The sequence below is a fragment of the Scyliorhinus torazame genome, chromosome 11, assembly GCF_047496885.1.
Source record: "Scyliorhinus torazame isolate Kashiwa2021f chromosome 11, sScyTor2.1, whole genome shotgun sequence".
Lineage (NCBI taxonomy): Eukaryota > Metazoa > Chordata > Chondrichthyes > Carcharhiniformes > Scyliorhinidae > Scyliorhinus > Scyliorhinus torazame.
In genome coordinates, this window is record NC_092717.1 from 221,159,326 (window position 1) to 221,181,342 (window position 22,017).

Consider the following 22,017-nt stretch of genomic DNA (forward strand, 5'->3'; position numbering starts at 1 on the left):
GTGGTGTATTTCTTCGGTGAGAACAGCAACGGCGCCATCACCATAGCTTGTTGGCTAGTCCCCCTGCAGGACGCCCTCTCCAAACTCTTCCACGCCGCTCCCTCCTCTTCTCCCATCCACTTACACACCATTGAGATATTGGCGGCCCAGTAGTACTCACTTAGGCTCGGTAGTGCCAGCACCCCCCTATCCCTACTACGCTGCAAAAATCCCCTCCTCACTCTCGGGGTCTTCCCGGCCCACACAAAACTCATAATACTCTTCTCAATTCTTTTTTAAAAAGCCTTCGTGACCACCACTGGGAGGCACTGAAACACAAAAAGGAATCTCGGGAGGACCACCATTTTAACCGCCTGCACCCTCCCTGCCAGTGACAGGGACACCATGTCCCATCTCTTAAAGTCCTCCTCCATCTGCTCCACCAACCGCGTTAAATTTAGCCCATGCAATGTACCCCAATTCTTGGCTATCTGGATCCCCAAGTACCGAAAGTCCCTTGCCACCTTCCTCAACGGTAAGTCCTCTATTTCTCTGCTCTGCTCCCCTGGATGCACCACAAACAACTCACTTTTCCCCATGTTCAATTTATACCCTGAAAAAACTCCAAACTCCCCAAGTATCCGCATTATCTCTGGCATCCCCTCCGCCGGGTCCGCTACATATCAACAAATCGTCCGCATACAGAGATACCCGGTGTTCTTCTCCTCCCCTGAGTACTCCCCTCCACTTCCTGGAACCCCTCAGTGCCATGGCCAGTGGTTCAATCGCCAGTGCAAACAATAATGGGGACAGAGGACATCCCTGCCTCGTCCCTCTATGGAGCCGGAAATATTCAGACCCCCGTCCATTCGTGACTACGCTCGCCATCGGGGCACTATACAGCAGCTGTACCCATCTAATATACCCATCCCCAAAGCCGAATCTCCTCAGCACCTCCCACAAATAATCCCACTCCACTCTATCAAATGCTTTCTCGGCATCCATCGCCACCACTATCTCCGCTTCCCCCTCTGGTGGGGGCATCATCATTACCCCTAGCAGCCTCCGTATATTCGTATTCAGCTGTCTCCCCTTCACAAACCCAGTTTGGTCCTCATGGACCACCCCCGGGACACAATCCTCTATCCTCATTGCCATTACTTTGGCCAGAATCTTAGCGTCCACGTTCAGGAGGGAAATAGACCTATAGGACCCGCATTGCAGCGGGTCTTTTTCCTTCTTTAGGAGGAGCGATATCGTTGCCTCTGACATAGTCGGGGGCAGCTGCCCCCTTTCCCTCGCCTCATTAAAGGTTCTCATCAGTAGCGGGGCCAGCAAGTCCACATATTTCCTATAAAATTCAACTGGGAATCCGTCTGGTCCCGGGGCCTTCCCCGCCTGCATGCTCCTAATTCCTTTCACTACTTCCTCCATTTCAATCTGTGCTCCCAGTCCCACCCTCTCCTGCTCCTCCACCTTAGGAAATTCCAGCTGGTCCAGAAAACACATCATTCTCTCCTTCCCATCCGGGGGCTGAGCTTCATATAATCTTTCATAGAATGCCTTGAACACTCCATTCACTCTCTCCACTCCCTGCTCCATCTCTCCCTCCTCATCTCGCTGCTCCCCTTTTCCTCAGTTGGTGGGCCAGCAACCTGCTCGCCTTCTCCCCATATTCGTACTGTACTCCCTGTGCCTTCCTCCACTGTGCCTCTGCATTACCCGTAGTCAGCAAATCAAATTCTACATGTAGCCTTTGCCTTTCCCTGTATAGTCCCTCCTCCGGTGCCTCCACATCTTGCCTGTCCACCCTCAGAAGTTCTTTCAGCAACCGCTCCCGTTCCCTACCCTCCTGCTTTCCTTTATGTGCCCTGATTGATATCAGCTCCCCTCTAACCACTGCCTTCAGCGCCTCCCAGACCACTCCCATCTGGACCTCCCCATTATCATTGAGTTCCAAGTACCTTTCAATACACCCCCTCACCCTTAAGCACACCCCCTCATCCGCCAATAGTCCCATGTCCATTCTCCAGGGTGGACGCTGTTCTTTTTCCTCCCCTATCTCCAAGTCCACCCAATGTGGAGCGTGATCCGAAATAGCTATAGCCGTATACTCCGTCCCCGTCACCTTCGGGATCAGCGCCCTTCCCAAAACAAAAAAGTCTATCCGTGAATAAACTTTGTGGACATAGGAGAAAAACGAAAACTCCTTACTCCTAGGTCTACTAAATCTCCAGGGGTCTACTCCTCCCATCTGCTCCATAAAGTCCCTAAGCACCCTAGCTGCTGCCGGCCTCCTTCCGGTCCTGGACCTCGATCTGTCTAGCCCTGGTTCCAGCACCGTGTTAAAATCTCCACCCATTACCAGCTTCCCCGCCTCTAGGTCCGGGATACGTCCTAGCATGCGCCGCATAAAGTTGGCATCATCCCAGTTCGGGGCATATACGTTCACTAAGACCACCGCCTCCCGCTGCAATTTGCCACTCACCATCACGTATCTGCCCCCACTATCCGCCACTATGGTCTTTGCCTCAAACATTACCCGCTTCCCCACTAGTATAGCCACCCCCCTGTTTTTCGCATCTAGCCCCGAATGAAACACCTGGCCCACCCATCCTTTGCGCAGTCTGACCTGGTCTATCAGTTTCAAATGCGTCTCCTGTAGCATAACCACATCTGCCTTAAGTTTCTTTAGGTGTGCGAGTACCCGTGCCCTCTTTATCGGCCCGTTCAGCCCTCTCACATTCCACGTGATCAGCCGGGTTGGGGGGCTCTTTACCCCCCCTTGTCGACTAGCCATCCCCTTTTTTTAACCAGCTCCTCACCCGGTTCCCACGTAGCTGTGTCCCCCCCAGGTGGCGCCCCCCCCGCCTCGCCCACCCCACCCCATACCAGCTCCCCCTTCTCCCCAGCAGCAGCAACCCAGTTAACACCCCCCCCACCCCACCCCCGCTAGATCCCCCACTAGCGTATTTGCACCCCCCATGTTGCTCCCAGAAGTCAGCAAACTCTGGCCGACCTCGGCTACCCCCGTGACCTCAGCTCGCACTGTGCGACGCCCCCGCCTTCCTGCTTCCCCGTTCCCGCCATAATTATCATAGCGCGGGAACAAAGCCCGCGCTTCCCTTTTGGCCCCGCCCCCAATGGCCGACGCCCCCAGCTCCTCCACCTCCCTCCCTCCCTCCCCCACAACAAGGGGAAGAGAGAAAAGTTACCGGGTCGCAGGATTAACAACTTAAAAATCATCTCTCCTCTCCCCCCTTTTTCCCCCCTCTTCGCCCCCCATATTCGCCCCACCACTTTGTCTCAAACGTTCTTTTTTTTAATATAACCCACTTATTCCAATTTCTCTTCGACAATAAATGTCCATGCCTCATCCGCCATTTCAAAGTAGTGGTGTTTCCCTTGATGTGTGACCCACAGTCTTGCCGGCTGCAGCATTCCAAATTTGACCTTCCTTTTATGAAGCACCGCCTTGGCCCGATTAAAGCTCGCCCTCCTTCTCGCCACCTCCGCACTCCAATCCTGATATACGCGGATCACCGCGTTCTCCCATTTACTGCTCCGAGTTCTCTTTGCCCATCTGAGGACCATCTCTCTGTCCTTATATCGGAGAAATCGCACCACTATGGCTCGGCGAATTTCTCCAGCCCTCGGTCTTCGCGCCATAACTCGATAGGCTCCCTCCACCTCCAACGGACCCGTCGGGGCCTCCGATCCCATTAACGAGTGCAGCATCGTGCTCACATATGCCCCGACGTCCACCCCCTCTGCACCCTCGGGAAGACCAAGAATCCTTAAATTCTTCCTCCTCGCATTATTCTCCAGCACCTCCAGCCTTTCAACACACCTTTTATGGTGTGCCTCATGCATCTCCGTCTTCACCACCAGTCCCTGTATATCGTCCTCGTTCTCGGCAGCCTTTGCCTTCACGACCCGAAGCTCCTGCTCCTGGGTCTTTTGCTCATCCTTTAGCCCTTCAATCTCCTGTAATATCGGGGCCAACAGCTCCTTCTTCATCTCCTTTTTAAGTTCTTCCACGCAGCGCTTCAAGAACTCGTGTTGTTCAGGGCCCCATATTAAACTGCCACCTTCCGACGCCATCTTGGTTTTTGCTTGCCTTCCTTGCCGCTGCTCTAAAGGATCCACCGCAATCCGGCCACTTTCCTCTCCTTTTTCCATCCGTGTCCAGGGGGGATTCCCTTCTGGTTTACCGCACAGTGCTTTTAGCCGTTAAAATTGCCGTTGGGGCTCTCATTAAGAGCCCAAAAGTCCGTTCCACCGGGAGATGCCGAAACGTGCGACTTAGCTGGTCATCGCCGCACCCGGAAGTCCTAGTGGCTACTCTAGACACTTCATTAACCCTTGCAGTTTTTACAGTTATGATAATTCCACGCAGTGGAAACTCAATTGGTCAATAATGTTCTGGGGATAATTGAAAATCCCAAATGTTGTTCTCCTGTAAATTGAGACAAGTGAGCATGAGAAATGCAGTGGTCGCAATGCTGTGAGGTAGATTTATTTCAAACAGGAAGTGATTTGTGCTGGCAGGATGAGCAATGAGGCAGTGTCTTGTTTTGCTCCATTAAAATGCTGATGGAGAACAACAACAACTTATATTTATATGGCACCTTGAGCAAAATGAAACATCCCAAGTTGCTTCACGGGCACCTTGTAAAACTGAATTTGACACATAGCCACATAAGGAGATTTTTCGGTCAGGTGACCAAAATCTTGGCCAACGAGGTAGGTTTAAAGGCGTACCTTACGATAAAGTGAGGTATGGAGACAGAGGTTTAGGGAGGGGGTCCCAGAGTTTGGGGCCTTAGCCAACTGCAGCAAAGGCCACCCATGCAGCAATTACATTTGAGGTTGCACAACTCTGATGGGGTGTGGATGTCACTGGCAAGGCCAGCATTTCTTGCCCATCCCTAAGTGCCCTGAACTGAGTGAGTTACTAGGTCATTTTAGAGGAGTGAGGGAATTAAAAATGATTCAAAAGTTTGTGTTGTATGAATTTAGTATTCGTATTTGCAGATAGCTGAGGCCAAGATTTATGAGACTGGGCTGAAGGAAGGCAATCAGATGCTTACGGTTCATATGGTAATAATAAGGATTGTGGGTTTGTTGAGCTTTTTGGGAATTGGAGTGATGGGTCAGCTGAAGAGCTCTTGGATTATTTTGTATCCAACTGCTCTGGCAGCTCGAGGCCCTGATAGTTGATGCTGACCTTGCTTTGCCTCCTCCTCCCCCTCCTCCACTTCTTACTGCCCAGGTTTGGGCTGGTCCTTCAATACAGCCAAGTTATGCAACGTTGTGTCATGAAGGTGGAAACATGATCGGGGCGGACTGCAAGGATCCTCCCGAGTGATCCAGGCCACAGAACTGTAGCTTCAGTGTGCTGACCGTCTGCTCAATGATATTCCTGGTGGCAGCATAGCTGTCATTGGAGGCGTGCACTGCATCTGTACCCGCAATCCTAACAAGATTCATAGGCTCCTTACAGGGGGAGACCAGCCTTACTGTGAAGTAGCCAGCCTGTGACCTAGTTGTCTGATTGGAATAAAGATGGCAGAGAGGATGAATTCAGGCACAGAACTCCAGAACATTCCATCTCTGATTTCAAAGAATATGCACATTAAGGAAGTACCCCTTTCCATTGAGTCTGTTTGCTAATGGAGATCATGCAGGGCAATGTGCATGCAGTCCATGGCACCTTGGACCTTGGGGAAGCGTGAAGTACAGGCAAGGCTGAATTCCTTTTCTTACCTTCCTTCGCTCCGTCCAAGTGAAATGTTATTTCTGAGGCAGAGCGCCTTAGTCACTCTCTGATACAGTGATACACAACAAGCAGAGAGGTTACCAATACCACCTCAAGACTCCCTCCTGATTAACCCATCCAAGTGAAAAGAATAAACGTTAAGGGGCACCGTGATCTTGTCAACCGCAAGCATTGATGTCCAAGGTTCCGGCCTTGGGTGACTGTCGGTGTGGAGTTTGCACTTTCTCCCCGTGTGTGCGTGGGTTTCCGCCGGGTGCTCCAGTTTCCTCCCACAGTCCAAAGATGTGCAGGTTAGGTGAATTGGCCATGCTAAATTGCCCTTTAGTGTCCCGAGATGTTCAAGTTAGGTTATGGGTTTATGGGATTACAGGTATAGGGTGGAGTGGATTGGTGTAGACTCGATGGGCCGAATGGCCTCCTTCTGCACCGTCGGGATTTTATGTCCTAATTTGAGGTTCGAGCTGCAGCTGATGACAGGATAGACGTCTTGGTGAAGTGAAGACACCTGACACATAGCTTCTTAGTGAAGTTAGGGTTGGGGAGATGCTCCCTTAAGGCCTACTGTGGTTGACAAGATCATGGTACCCTTAACTTGCCCTTCACCGCCCCACACTTTTCATTGCTCTCCTTCCAATCCAGTCTGAAAGGCAGATCTACCACACCACCCATGGCCAGATACGTACTTTTCAGAGAAAATACATCCAGCACCAGCACAAGGTTGATACTAGATGGCAGTATTGACTTGTGCAACACAGAAAATATCAAAACAAATGTCCGGAAGGTAACCAGCAGCCTGAGGCCAAACCAGCAACTAGCCCCTTAAATAGCATTGTTGGCTGGACCTTCCTGATTGTTAACACCAGGGGTTATAGCCGTGGAGCTTTACAGCATAGAAACAGTCCCTTCAGTCCATCTTGTCTGTGCCGGCCACCAACACCTATATATTTTAATCCCATTTTCCAGCACTTGGCCCTGGATGCTATTGTGTTTCGAGTGCTCATCTAAATGCTTCTAATGGGCAAGTTCATCACTGGTGCTAGGGAACAGTAATTTCAGGGCATTACAACATATCTAGATCAAGGTCAGAAGTAGCAGAGTGTTCGTACAACTTCAAGTTGCCTTTTTATCATTTATTTGTGTTGGCTGTGACTAATATTGCTTCTAACTGGCATCATTTATCTGTGCACGACATGTGCCTTTGTGGCTGGTTCCTGAAGGTCAAACCATGGCACTCATTAAGGCCATGCTGAGAAAGGATTTTCGGATCGAATTGCAATAATTCACTTTGCAGCTGATGATACAGGACCTGGACCGCAGGAACCGGCTGCCCCAGAACAACTCTGTCTGTGTGGGTTTCCTCCGGGTGCTCCGGTTTCCTCCCACAAGTCCTGAAAGACGTGCTTGTTAGGTGAATTGGACATTCTGATTTCTCCCTCTGTGTACCCGAACAGGCGCTGGAGTGTGGCGACTAGGGGATTTTCACAGGAACTTCATTGCAGTGTTAAGGTAAGCCTACTTGTGACAATAATAAAGATTATTATTAGTAGTATTATTAAAATAAATGCATCAACGCATTAAGTATTTCAGCATTAGTGTTCATGAACTGATTTATTAAAGGGTTGGCATTAGGAGTCTGGAATATTATAGTAACTGTCAGCGATCCAAAGATTAATGGTCCACTCAGGGAAGATTCACAATGCGAACATTTTTAAAACACTGGATCTCCTGGCACCAAACTGGAACAGGAAATGAGCACAAAGCCCGTCTAGCGATGTATACACAGATTCTTCCCGACGCTGGCATCTTGTTGTGTGTCCGTTGTCTGCTGAATTCTCACCACCCATATGCTGCCTTCCACTCACCACCCTGCTCATAGCCCCTCACTGCCTCCTGTTCACTTGCCACTTCGCCTCTCCACTTCGCTCACCACCCCGCTTGCCACGCCACTCGCCACCCCGCCCGCCAACTCACTGGCTGCCCTGCTCCCTCGCTGGTGATTGTTCACCTGTCTCCCCCCTCCCCCCCCATTCCCCCCAGCCTGTCCCACTCCTGACCCCTCTCTTCGTCTCACTCTCTCACCACCTTACACGCCACAAGTGAGGTAGCAAAGGCGCCGGAGAGGAACGTCGAGTGAGGTGGCCTAGGGCTGGGAGTAGGGTAGACATGAGGGGTCGCGATGGGTTGGGAGTGGGGCAGTGTGAGGGACACCGATCGAGGTGGTGAGTGGGAGAGGAGAGGAGTGGTGATGGGGATGGGTGTGGAGTGGGCAGCAAGGGAATCAGCAAGCATTGCAGCTAGTGTGGAGGCATAGATTTGGGGAGTGGGGCTGCGTTCTAGAAGAGAGTCAAAGCTGTGTCCCAAATCTTTTGATATCCCGATAGTCGGAGTCTGGAAGTGCCCTGAAGATTTGTTGTGGGACCCTTCGGAAGTCACAATACATGGACTCTGTGGGAATTTCCTGTGAAGTTCCCTTGATCCCAGGCAACCTCTGACAAAAGTCTTCAACACTGTTAAGAGTCGGAGACTTCGGACAGTTCTATCTTTCTTACTTGGATAGTGCTGCTCGATCAATAACTCCAGAAGCGAGATTGGATGACAATTGAAGGCTTTATTGGACTAGATGTTTTCCCCCAGCAGTGCAGGTACAGAATGCAGCTGTTAGGGAGACACAGGCTCTTATACTCCGCCTTACTGGGCGGAACCAGCAGGCAGGCTATCTCAGGTACCTCCCACACCAATGGTCTTACAGCATCAACCTGGGTACCGTAATATCCCTAATACCGACTACCACTTTCACCCTCTGTTAAAAAGAGTCCGGCGGGGGTGATGGTCTCGTGTTATACGGTGGTAGAGGTTGAGGTTATGGTGGTACCCAGTATACATTAGTACAGTGTTTTGCCTCGTCACATGTCGCAACTATTTACAGTATTTATTTACATTCAAAAGGAAACAATTGGTCGATTGGGGGCCCTGGTCGTCCTCTGTGATCGTCGCAGTTTCGGCGGTGATGCAGGCGTGGCTCCGGGAGCGTGGCCTCGGCTTCTTCGGCAGCTTCATCACCCCTAGATGGGACCGGTGGGAGCACCGATCCACCTGGGAAGGGGGCGGCTGTGGGGTGCGCCGGTGGGAGGGAGGGTGGGGTTGGTGGTGGGGGTGTGGGTGGGGATCCAGCGGGCGCCAGGTCCCGTAGGGAGACCGTATCCTGTCGGCCTTCGGGGTACGCCACATAGGCGTATTGAGGGTTAGCGTGAAGGAGGTGGAAACTCTCGACCAATGGGTCCGACTTGTGCGCCCGCACGTGTTTGCGGAGCAGAATGGGTCCAGGAGCTGCCAGCCAGGTTGGGAGCGAGGTCCCGGAGGAGGACTTCCTAGGGAAGACAAGGAGACGTTCGTGAGGTGTTTGGTTGGTCGTGGTACATAGCAGTGATCGGATGGAGTGGAGAGCATCCGGAAGGACCTCTTGCCAGCAGGACACTGGGGGTTTCTTGGACCGTAGGGCCAGTAGGACGGTCTTCATGACCGTTCCGTTCTCCCTCTCTACCTGTCTGTTTCCCCGGGGGTTGTAACTGGTCATCCTGCTCGAGGCAATGCCCTTGCTGAGCAGGAATTGACGCAGTTCGTCGCTCATAAAGGAGGACCCCCCTATCACTGTGTATGTAGGAGGGAAAACCGAACAGTGTAAAGATACTGTGGAGGGCTTTTATGACAGTGGCTGCGGTCATGTCGGGGCAGGGGATGGCGAATGGGAACCGGGAGCACTCGTCAATCACGTTCAGGAAGTACGTGTTGCGGTCGGTGGAGGGAAGGGGCCCTTTGGAGTCCATACTGAGACGTTCAAAGGGACGTGTAGCCTTTATCAGGTGTGCTTTCTCTGGCCTATAGAAGTGCGGCTTGCACACTGCGCAGATTTGGCAGTTCCTGGTGGCGGTCCTGACCTCGTCGATGGAGTAGGGCAGATTGTGGGTCTTGATGAAATGGATGAATCGAGTGACTCCCGGGTGGCAGAGGTCCTCGTGGGGGGCCCAGAGTCGGTCCACTTGTGCGTTGGCACATGTGCCGTGGGATAGGGCATCAGGAGGCTCGTTTAGCTTCCCGGGACGATACAAGATCTCATAGTTGTAGGTGGAGGGCTCGATCCTCCACTGTAAGATCTTATCGTTCTTTATCTTGCCCCGCTGTGCATTATCGAACATGAAAGCAACCGACCATTGGTCAGTGAGGAGAGTAAATCGCCTGCCGGCCAGGTAATGCCTCCAGTGATGCACAGCTTCTACTATGGCCTGGGCCTCCTTTTCAACGGAGGAATGACGGATTTCTGAAGCGTGGAGGGTGCGTGAGAAGAAGGCCACGGTTCTGCCCGCTTGGTTGAGGGTGGCCGCCAGAGCTGCGTCGGACGCGTCGCTCTCGACTTGGAAGGGAAGGGATTCATCGATTGCGTGCATCGTGGCCTTTGCAATGTCCCCTTTGATGCGGCTGGAGGCCTGGCGAGCCTCTGCCGACAGGGGAAATACTGTGGATTGTATTAGTGCCTTGTCCGCATAGTTGGGGACCCACTGGGCATAATATTAAAAAAATCCCAGGCAGCGTTTCAGGCCCTTGGAGCAGTGGGGAAGGGGAAACTCCATTAGGGGGCGCAGGCGTCCGGGATCTGGGCCAATAACTCCATCATGCACTACGTAGCCGAGGATGGCTAGACGGTCGGTGCTGAACACGCATTTGTCCTTGTTGCAGGTTAAGTTAAGGATTTTTGCGGTATGGAGGAATTTGCGGAGGTAGGTGTCATGGTCCTGCTGGTCGTGGCTGCAGATGGTGACATTGTCGAGGTATGGGAACATGGCCCGCAGACCGTACCGGTCAACCATTCGGTCCATCTCCCGTTGAAAGACCGAGACCCCATTTGTGACACCAAAGGGAACCCTTAGAAAGTGGTAGAGCCGCCCATCTGCTTAGAATACAGTGTATTTGCGGTTGTCCGGGCGAATGGGGAGCTGGTGGTAGGCTGATTTAAAGTCTACTGTGGAGAAAACCTTGTATTACGCTATCTGGTTGACCATTTCAGATATGCGGGGGAGAGGGTATGCGTTGAGCTGCGTATACCTGTTGATGGTCTGACTGTAGTCGATGACCAGCCTATGCTTCTCCCTGGTCTTTACAACCACTACTTGAGCTCTCCAGGGACTGGGGCTAGCCTCAATAATACCTTCCTTCAGTAACCACTGGACCTCCGACCTAATGAAGGTCCGGTCCTGGGCACTGTACCATCTGCTGCTGGTGGCAACGGGTTTGCAATCCGGGATGAAGTTCGCAAAAAGGGAAGGCGGATCGGCCTTGAGGGTCGCGAGGCTGCAGACAGTGGGAGGGGGTATAGGGCCGCCGAATTTAAAAGTTAAACGCTGGAGGTTACATTGGAAGTCTAACCCTAGGAGCGTGGCAGCGCAGAGGTGAGGGAGGACGTAGAGGCGGAAATTTTAAAATTCCCTTCCCTGGACCGTGAGGTTCATTACGCAGAACCCTTTGATCTCTACAGAGTGAGACCCGGAGGCCAGGGAGACCTTTTTGTTAACTGGGTGGATGGGAAGAGAACAGCGCCTTACCGTGTTGGGGTGTATGAAGCTCTCCGTGCTCCCGGAGTCAATCAGGCAGGATGTTTGTGCCCATTGATGAGCACGGTCGTTGTCGCGGTCAAGAGCGTTCGGGGCCGAGACTGGTCCAGGGTCACCGAGGCAAGTCGCGGCAAATGTTGGAGGTTTTCCTCGGGCGGTGTGTGGTCATCCGAATCAGGGCCCTGAGACTCCAGCCAAGATGGCGGTGTCCAGGGTTGCACATGGCTGGGGGTGGGCAAGATGGCGGCGCCCATCCATTGCACGTGGTCCCTAGTGAACAGGATGGCGGCGCCCGGGGCCCGTATGTGGCTCTGGAAAAGGAAGATGGCGCCTGCTGGCCGCACGTTGCTAGTGGACAGAGTTGGGGTGGCGGTCCCGGTTCGCCCCCGGAGACCGCGGCGACCGCCTGGGCCTGGCATACTGTCACAAAATTGCCCTTTTTGCCGCCCCCTTTGCAGGTGGGCAGTGCTGCCGGGGGTGCTTGGCTTGCCCGCAAAAATAGGAGCGGGGCCCCCCGGGGTTACCTGGTAATTGCGGAGCACAAGCTTGTGGGGGGGATGGGGGATGCATCAGAGTCGGCCGCGGGGGGGTTCCACGCTGCCCGAGGGGCTGCCGCGCGGTCGGGGACGTACGCGCGGACGTTTCGGGGGCCACATCCAGGGAGATAGCAAGGGCCCGTGCCTCCTTGAGGTCTAGTGTCTCTTTTTCTAGCAGCCGCTGGCGGATTTGGGAGGACAGCATACTTGCAACGAATGCGTCCCGGATCAAAAGTTCTGTGTGGTCGCTGGCTGAGACTTGCGGGCAGTCACAGTTCCTACCTCACACCAGGAGCGCACGGTAGAATTCCTCCAGCGATTCCCCGGGGATTTGTTGCCTCGTCGCTAGCAGATGTCGGGCGTAGACCTGGTTTACTGGGCGAATATAGTGTCCTTTCAGCAGGATCATTGCGCCCTCGAAATCGTCCGCATCCTCGATGAGGGTGTAGATCTCTGGGCTCACCATCGAGTGGGGCATCTGGTCCTTTGTAGGTGCAGTCATGGCCGTCCTGAGGTACCTTTTGAAGCATGCCAGCCAGTGTTTAAAGGTTGCCACTGAGTTTGCCGCGTGGGGGCTGAGTTGCAGACACTCTGGCTTGATTCAGAGCTCCATTCTTTAAAATCTAGTCCAATAAATTGATGCTCGATCAATAACTCCAGAACCGGGATTGGATGACAATTGAAGGCTTTATTGGACTAGATGTTGCCCCCAGCAGCGCAGGTACAGAATGCAGCTGCTAGGGAGACACAGGCTCTTGTACTCCGCCTTACTGGGCGGAACCAGCAGGCAGGCTTCACCAATGATATTGCTGTCTCAGGTACCTCCCACACCAATGGTCTTACAGCTTCAACCTGGGTACCGTAATACCCCGAATACCGACTACTACAGATAGCTACCCAGCAAGACAGAAGAAAACCTAGTCTAACACTTGGGAAACTGTACATCTGTCTCCCAAATTACTCACACTGATTCCCTGGCAGCCCCGCGTCTTCCCAACCCAATTTGACTAGCCCCCTCCACAACGACTTCCATCTGAGCCGACCCGACCAGCCCCCCACCCTGTCAACTGCTCCCAACCTGACCCACCTATCCACTGACACACCTGCCACCTGTCCGCTTACCCACCCTACCTCCTTACCTTCTCTCTGTACTTTTTCAAAGAAGCTTTGGGACATGAAATCTAAAATTTGAAAATAGTTAGCATTTAGTGTGATAATGAGACCAAACGTGAAGGCAAATTTCAAACTGGCCGATGCAGAGAGCAGAACAATGCTACAACTTCATCTGAATAATTCATGTGCACTGAAAATTCTGGAAAACGTATAAAAAGTTTTGTGTTTTTTCTCATACAAACAAGAAAGAAATATAACAGCAAAGTTTTGGGATAAGCCATTAACCGCTATTAACACCTACACTGGGCCAAAGCTTTAGTCTTTCATTCTATCATTGCCACTCCCAACCTCTTCTGCCCTCCAATGTCCCTGGCCTTCTATTTTACTCCACCAGACCCTCCCTCCTTTATTCAACAGCATAAAACCAATTGCATTTCTATCTCATTCTAGTTCCAGCGAAGAAAAATATTGGACTCGAAACATTGGGTGAAATTTTCAGGGCCGATTCACCGAGGGCGCAAATTCCACTATGGCCTCCAACTCTCGCGAGAAGGCCATAATGGGGATTTGAGTCTGTGAGCTTTCTGAGTGCAATGTTCCTGGGCTCTCCCTAATGAGCTGAGTGGGTGTGAACCTGATTTCAATACATCAGAATACACTACCGTTTCATTAAAGGGCTTGACGCCGTATCTTCGGGCAACGTCTGATGTTTCTCCCCGCCCACCCCCACCCCACCGCTGTGATGTCATGTTGAAGAGAATCAATACTGGCTTCCAAAAACAGAAACCAGTGGTGATGACCACACCAAGGATGCAGAGGTACGTATAGCCCCGGGTGGTGAGAAACATGGCTGGTGAACACATGGCACTGTCCCGGCATTGCCAGGTTTGGGGTAGTGTCAGTTCCAGGAGCGAGACCAGGGACGGGACTTGTAAGGAGCCCCATGGTGGGTGGGGGGGGGGGGGGGGGGGGCTTGGTGGAGGTGGAGGGCGACCCAACTATTGAATGGGGTGGGGGAGGTTGGCCCTCTTGGAGGTTTGAGGGTGTTCCTCTCGTCTGGTAGAGGTCCCGCTGTCTGGGGCCAGGGGAGAGGAGCGCCTTTAAATTGACTTTGAGATTCCCGATCTCAGAATCCCAGCTTTGAGTTTCGCCCCCACTCCTCCTCTCCCCGCACCCCCCCCCCCCCCCCCCCCCCCCCCACCAAAAGCTGGCTGTGTGATCCTGGCCAGCACTTTGAAACTGCACAGAATGCTGTTTGATCTGCCTGAAAAGGGCAGCTGTGAAACCAACGCATCTAGCACTGCTTTTCTCGCCTGATCCGGAACTCGGTGCCATTTTTGGAAAATGCCGCCCTTTAACTCTTTCTCTCTCTCTACAGATGCTGCCAAATCTGCTGAGTTTTGACAGCATTTTCTGTTTTTTATTTCAGATCTCCAGCATCCGCAGTATTTTGTTTTGTTATAAGTAAGGAGTACGGGAGGGAGGTCTTGTGGTGCAGCGGGTAGCATCCCTGCCTCTGAGCCAGAGGCTCCCACCCCAGGACTTGATGGTCAAGGAAGGTGTGTTCATAATGTGGCCAACGGGTTGACTATGACCCTGCAAAATCCTTCCTGCGCACTAATGGCGGGGGTTAAGAGGAGAAGTGATTCCCTCAGCCACATGTGATGCAGAGTGGTGACCGCCAAGCTCTTAAGGGTCTGGTAACAGGCTAGCGACCTGTTCCAGGGGAAAACTTGTTATGGGAACAGATGAAAATCTGCCTTGTGCATCACTAGGTTTGGGGAAGAAGAAGAGACTGAGTACAGGGTTTACATTTGTATTTTTTAGTCATATATAAGCGAGGCGGAGAGCACCTGAAATGTAACAAGAGATTTACAGAGAGTCAGTGAGACAGGTGTGAAAGCTGTGGGAATTCTCTCTTCAGAGTTTCTTCATGTCATGCCCTGGCTCTGCCTTAACTACAGTCCTTACATTGCTGAGTACATTATTGCAAATCCACTGGCAGGATAGGTGTACCAACATGAGCATACTATCCCAGGCCAATACCTCCATTATCGACGCCACGCTCAACCAGCTGCAATGGGCCGGCCACATTGTCCACATGCACGACATAAGACTCCTGAAACAAGTGCTCTACTCCGAGCTCCGCAATGGCAAGCAATCACTAGGATGGCAGAGGAAATGCTACAAGAATACTCTGAAAGCCTCCCTAAATAAAAGCAACCTCCCCACCGACATGTGGGAATCGCTTGTCTTAGAATGCACAAACTGGAGAAGAAACACCTGCAAAGGCGCCAATCACCTCGAGCGTGGAGCAACCGGAGGCCAAGCAGGGGACGGAGGGCTCAGGATCCAGAGCATCCCACCCACACCCCCTGCCAAACCTGCGGCAGAGTCTGCGGATTCGAGATCGGACTATTCAGCCACCGCAGAACCCACCTCCCCAGAGTGGAAGCAAGTCATCCTCGAAGCTGAGGGACCGCTCAAGGAGGAAACCTGGGTGACCATTAATCACTGTCGTTACTGGAGATTCCTGCACTCTTTCATTAAATAAGTCAGTTCAGGAAACCACCGTGCCGATTACATCAGAGGTTCACACTTCAAAATGAAACGGAAACTGACCAGTTAATATTGTTGTCCAGTCTGTGACGAGGCAGAGAGTGAATTCCAAAGACAATATCAACAAATATGTTGGAGAATTCCAAACCAATAATTAAATTATTCTTAAAGTGTGACTGATTCCTTTTCTGGATGAATGGACATCGCATGACAATCACCAGGCAGGAATGTTCCTTAAACTTAGGATAATCGATTTCTCTTCTCTAGCCTTTCTCGGACGCTGCTGCAAGTTGGGGAATACTTCAGCAGTCAAGGGCATTCAGCCTCAGATCTTCGGGTAAGCGTTTTTCAAGGCGGCCTTCAGGATGTGCGACAATGCAGAATCGCTGAGCAGAAACTGATAGCCAAGTTCCGCACCCATGAGTGCGGCCTCAACCGGGAACTTGGATTCATGTCGCATTACATTCACCCCTCCCCCCCCACCATCTGGCCTGGGCTTGCAAAATCCTATCAACTGTCCTGGCTTGAAACAATCCACACCTCTTTAACCTGTGATTATCCCTCTCTCCAGTCGCTCCGTCTGGACCTGTAAAGACTTAATTGTCTGCAAAGACTCGCATTCAAAGTATCGTCTTGCATTATTGGCTTTGTTTATAAATGTGGTTGTGGAACCCACCTCTTCATTCACCTGAGGAAGGAGCTGCTCTAGTGGTTCGACTGTTGGACTTTAACCTGGTTTGATGTGATTTGATTCATTATTGTCACATGTTGTTATGGGCCAGGGTTTAGAGAACCCCAAAGTGTATCATTGAGTTCACCTGACCCGTAACTTTTAATAGATTGTGGTATGGGGAGCACACGGCCCACTCTATAGGAGTGGTACAGCAGAAATGGAAAAGTATTTTTTAAAGCAAAACAATGTTTATTCTATGAACTCAAGTTTACCTTTTTAAAACATACAGTGAACATCTTAGCAACCATCAACTCAAACTCAACCCCCAAAGTAGTCCTCAGTAATCCAACTAAGTAATCCTCAAGCTGTGCTTTCTTTCTCTTTTTTAAAATAATTTTTATTCAAAATGTTTCACAGATTATCACAACCGAAAAATAGAACCACCCCCTTTACACAAATAATAAAACAACAAGAACAAAAGTGCATAAATAAACAAATAAACGTTAAACAGTAAACAATAGTGCATCCCCTACCAGACGCAAACTTAACCCCCCCCCCCCCCCTCCCCCGGGTTGCTGCTGCTGCTGACCATCTCCTAACGCTCCGCCAGGAAGTCTAGGAACTGCTGCCACTGCTTGAAGAACCGTTGCACCGATCCCCTTAAGGCAAATTTCACCTTCTCGAATTTAATAATCCCTGTCATGTCGTTAATCTAGGACTCCACGCTTGGGGTCCTCGCATCCTTTCACTGAAGGAGAATCCTTCGCCGGGCTACCAGGGACGCAAAGGCCTGAATACCGGCCCCTTTTGCCTCCTGCACTCCCGGCTCGTCCGACACCCCAAATATTGCGAGCCCCCAGCTAGGCCTAACCCTGGAATTCATTAACCCTTGACACCATCCTCGCTACGCCCCTCCAGAACTCCTCCAACTCTAGACATGCCCAGAACATGTGGGTGTGGTTTGCTGGGCTCCCCAAACACCTCGCACATCTGTCTTCACTCCCAAAAAACCGACTTAGCCTTGCCCCGGTCATGTCTGCCCTGTGCAGCACCTTAAATTGTATCAGGCTGAGCCTCGCGCAAGAGGAGGAAGACTTTACCCTTCCCAGGGCATCCACCCACATACCCTTGTCGATCCCCTCCCCTAGCTCCTCCTCCCACTTACCTTTTAACTCCTCCGCCGAGGCCTCCTCCTCCTCCTGCATCACCTGATAAGTTGCCGAGATCCTACCCTCTCCAACCCACACCCCCGAAAGCACCCTGTCCTGGACCCTGCGCGCCGGCAGCAGCGGAAACTCCACCACCTGTCGCCTAATGAACGCCCTTACCTGCATATATCTGAAAGCACTTCCGGGGGGGGGGGGGGGGGGGGGGCGAATTTCTTCTCCAGCTCCCCAAGGCTCGCAAACTTCCCGTCTATGAACAGGTCCCCATCCTCTTAATACCTGCTCTGTGCCAACTCAGGAGCGCCCCATCCATTTTCCCCGGGACAAACCAATGGTTCTCCCGTATCGGGGACCACACGGAAGCCCCCACCTCTCCCCTGTGGCGACTCCATTGCCCCCAGATTTTGAGGGTTGCCGCTACCACCGGGCTCGTGGTATACCTCGTCGGAGGAAGCGGCAGCGGTGCCGTCACCAGCGACCCCAGGCTCGTGCCCACACAGGGTGCCATCTCCAGCCTCTTCCACGCTGCCCCCTCCCCCTCCATTACCCACTTACGTATCATCACCACGTTGGCAGCCCAATAGTACCCACATAAGTTTGGCAATGCTAACCCCCCGCTGTCCCTGCCCCGCTCCAAGAACACCCTTCTTACCCTCGGGGTCTTCTTCGCCCATACGAACCCCATAATAATCCTGTTAACCCGCTTAAAGAAGGCCTTAGGGATCAGGATGGGGAGGCACTGAAACAAAAACAAAAACCTCGGGAGCACCATCATTTTAACCGACTGCACCCTACCCGCCAGGGAGAACGGCAGCATATCCCACCTTTTGAACTGCTCCTCCATTTGCTCCACCAGCCTCGTTAAGTTGAGCTTATGCAGGGCCCCCCAGCTTCTAGCCACCTGAACCCCCAGGTATCTAAAACTTCTTTCTGCCCTTTTTAACGGAAGCTCACCAATCCCCCTTTCCTGGTCTCCCGGGTGCACCACGAACAGCTCGCTCTTCCCCTTGTTGAGCTTATACCCGGAGAAATCCCCAAATTCCGGAAGGGTCCGCATCACCTCTGGCATTCCCCCCACCGGGTCCACCACATACAATAGCAGATCGTCCGCATACAACGATACCCAGTGTTAAGCTGTCCTTTCAACATCCATAAGACTCAAAAAAGAACTTTCAACAGAAGCACATCAGGTTAAAGTCACTACTGAGAGCAGTTATTAGTTTTAAATCACCAAAGGATCGATTTACATTCTTTAGATTACAGAGAGAGAGACTCATACACCTTCTGGCTGTGACTGCAGCTATCCAGCTCTGAAAACGAAACTAAAACACACCCTGCAGCAAACAGCCTAAAACAAAAGTAAAAAGCTGATAGGCAGCCCAGCTCCACCCACTCTCTGACATCACTGCAGTAATAAACACCCATTTCTTAAAGGTACTCTCACTACAGATATTTATAGACACTCCCATTTATAAACACCCATTTCTTAAAGGTACTCTCACATGACAATGTATTGGTCCCTTTATTTGAGGAGGGATGTAGCTGCATTGAGGCAGTTCAGAGGAGATTGATTCCGGAGAGGTGGGATTTGTTTTACCAAGAGAGATTGAGCAGTTTAGACCTACGCTCTCTAGTCAGCGAATGAGAGGAAATCTAATTGAGGTATACAAGATGGTAAAAGGAATTGACAAAGTAGACGTAGAGCGGATCTTTCCTCTTGAGCGGCATTCTAGAATGAAAGGTCATACTTTTAGGATAAGGGATGGCGGATTTAAAACCCAGATGAGGAGAAATTATTTCTCTCAAAGGGTCGTGAATCTGTGGAATTCACGACCCCGAAGTACGGTGGATGATGGGCATTAAGTAAGTTTAAGGAGGAGATGGACAGATTTTTAATTAGTAATGGGTTGAAGGATTATGAAGAATGGCAGGAAAGTGGAGTTGAGGCCGAGGGGAGATCAGCCATGATCGTATTGAATAGCGGAGCAGGCTCGAGGGGCTGAATTGCCTAATCCTACTGCTAGTTCTTATGTTCCCATCTATTTGCGAATCTGCAAAACATGATTTAAACCTGAAAATCTCCCACTTCCAGCAATTCACTTCTTATCCACAACATAAAGGGTTAAAAGCAGAGAAGCAGCCTCTCATTTCGAAACACCTACACGCCTGACTTATCCTTGGTCACTGCAGTTTGCTATCGGATGTCTGTGCCAAGGACTTTGTTTGTGTTTCTATCTCAACTTAGGATAATCGGTTTCTCTTCTCTAGCCTTTCTCAGGCGCTGCTGCAAGCGACAGAAAGTTACAGCACGACATCCCAAAGAACCAGCTCCAAACGAGGCAGCCCGTTGAATGACCTCGTCAAATTAGTTCAAGTCATCAGCCGAAACAAAACTCCATTTGTTCCTTTTTTTTTTAAAGCCATTTTTAAAATTTGTTTTGAAGAGGTTTGTTTTGTGCAAGGAAGTCTGCACACTGGAATCTATTTGGCAGATTGCATTCTCTCAGTTTCTATCTTGGATAAGGCTGCGAGACTTTCCGGTTAAGGGTGGGGGCCACTGATCTGTCACTTTCTGCCAGTTGAAAGGGAAACAAAGTGACTCCAATTAAAAATTGGAAGGGTTTCACATCATTGAAGTCATCCAGTCCATACAAAAACCACGGGCCAGAGCGATTTCCGCCCCCCCCCCCCCCCGACCTAAAAAAGCCAATTTAAATATGCGACCTGAACAATCAGGTTATTGGAAAACACTGAACGAGAAACTGTGATGTTCTTTGTTGAGTTTCTCAGGATGGAATAAAGTTGGAGTGTAGCGAAAGAACATCAAGCTATGTTTTTAAACAAAGCTAGTTTATTTACACTACACAAATTATAATTTGAATACCTTACAAGGTATTAACTAATAAATAAGACTTTTTTATATCTACGCTACAAAACTCTATACTACTGATCTATCTTAACTCACACCCACTCTAAGCTGCTCCTTACTCCTTCTCGCACCTTCTCCCAGAAGTCTGAGAAGCATTCCTTTTTATAGGTCTGCTCCCCAGCTCCATCTGGTGGTAGAATATAATATCACATTAACTCTTAATGTGCCAACCATAACACATAATTTCATAGAATCCAAGTTCAAAGTTGGGATTGTTTCCTCTCAGATGTAAATATTTAAAAGCCTGAATTGTATCCATTCGGTAAAGAAACCTTTGCCATTTGAGTTTTATGTTATTTTCTAGTGTAATACGTTTAACATAATTAATACATTTTCCAAAGAGACTAAGACATGCAGCCTGAAGGCTGGTTCTTGCTGTACCAGAATACAGCCGCGGCTGGTCTTCCTTCCACGCTCTAGCGCCACGATGAAGCTCTCTGAGGCACTGGAGAAGCCTGGATGGGAAGTCCAGGCCAGGAATGCGGAGCTGCGGCACAGCAGAGAAAACTAGGAGTGGAGTGGCAACCTGAGGGTGATTGCCAGTCCTCAGGCGATTTGGATCACTATTCTTTGACGCAGGCTTTACTCACAGTGACGAGTAGGCACTGCCACTGCAGAGTCCTTTGCGGCTACTGGAGCAAGATTGTTTCTTTCTCCGAACATAGAATCATAGAATTTACAGTGCAGAAGGGGGCCATTCGGCCCATTGAATGTGCACTTGCCCTTGGAAGGAGCATGCTACTTAAGCCCAAACCTCTACCCTATCCTCGTAACCCAGTAACTCCACCTAACACTAAGGGCAATTTAGCATGGCCAATCTACCTAACCTGCACATCTTTGGACTGTGGAAGGAAACCGGAGCACCCGGAGGAAACCCACGCAGACACGGGGAGAAAGTGCAAACTCCACACAGTCACCCGAGGCCGAAATTGAACCTGGGACCCTGGAGCTGTGAGGCAGCAGCGCTAACCACTGTGCCACCGTACTGCCCCATACAAAGTTGGAGGGTTAATTCTGTACGTAAACGGAAGAGATATTGGAACATTATGGGAATAATCGAGCAATTCGATTAAATATTTTAATATTTAAGCATTGCTTAAATTAACTGAAATAAATCAATGAGCAGGTTAATGCTCTGACCCAATCCTTATCCTTGCTAACAAGCACACTTGTCACGTTTATCTTTCAGGCTGGTTAACTGCTATCAAAAACACACTTGTGTGAATGAAGAAAATTGCAGAACATTTATCTCAAACCACCTGTGAAAATGACGGTGTTTCATGGAAACCAAACTCAGCTTTCAGTTTCCTCCACTGTTTAAAATGAATAGCAAACCTTGGATATTTCCTCTTGAGTGTTAACAATTCGAATGATTCACTTTTCTTTTCCAGATTGAGAGTTCTCCAGGCTCTGCACACACGATCAGCAGCAGAATTGGAATGTGCACATTTTATCGTGCAATAGAATTTTATAATTAAAGGACCTTTATTTCACATTGCGAGCTCGGTTTAAATACATCAATAATTCAACACAATGTTTGATCGTTGTGTGAGATATTTTTGATACAAGTACACTGGAGCTTTCTTATTTCATCAACAATGAAACAGGTCACGAAAGACAAATAACAAGTCTTTTTTGAAAAAATAAAATTCGCCAATTGTGAAAAAAGAAGGCTTG

At 50.5% G+C, this 22,017-nt stretch overlaps 1 protein-coding gene across 1 annotated transcript in view; it reads left to right on the top strand.

The window, feature by feature from the left end:
• LOC140386048 (protein THEMIS3-like) overlaps positions 1 to 21,989 on the top strand; it is a 97,886-nt gene extending 75,897 nt beyond the window's left edge. The window contains exon 5 of the mRNA XM_072468640.1: positions 21,530 to 21,989. Coding sequence (XP_072324741.1) covers positions 21,530 to 21,538 — 9 coding nt within the window. The 3' untranslated portion in view covers positions 21,539 to 21,989. The remainder of the gene's footprint in view (positions 1 to 21,529) is intronic.
• Positions 21,990 to 22,017: the final 28 nt, after the last annotated feature.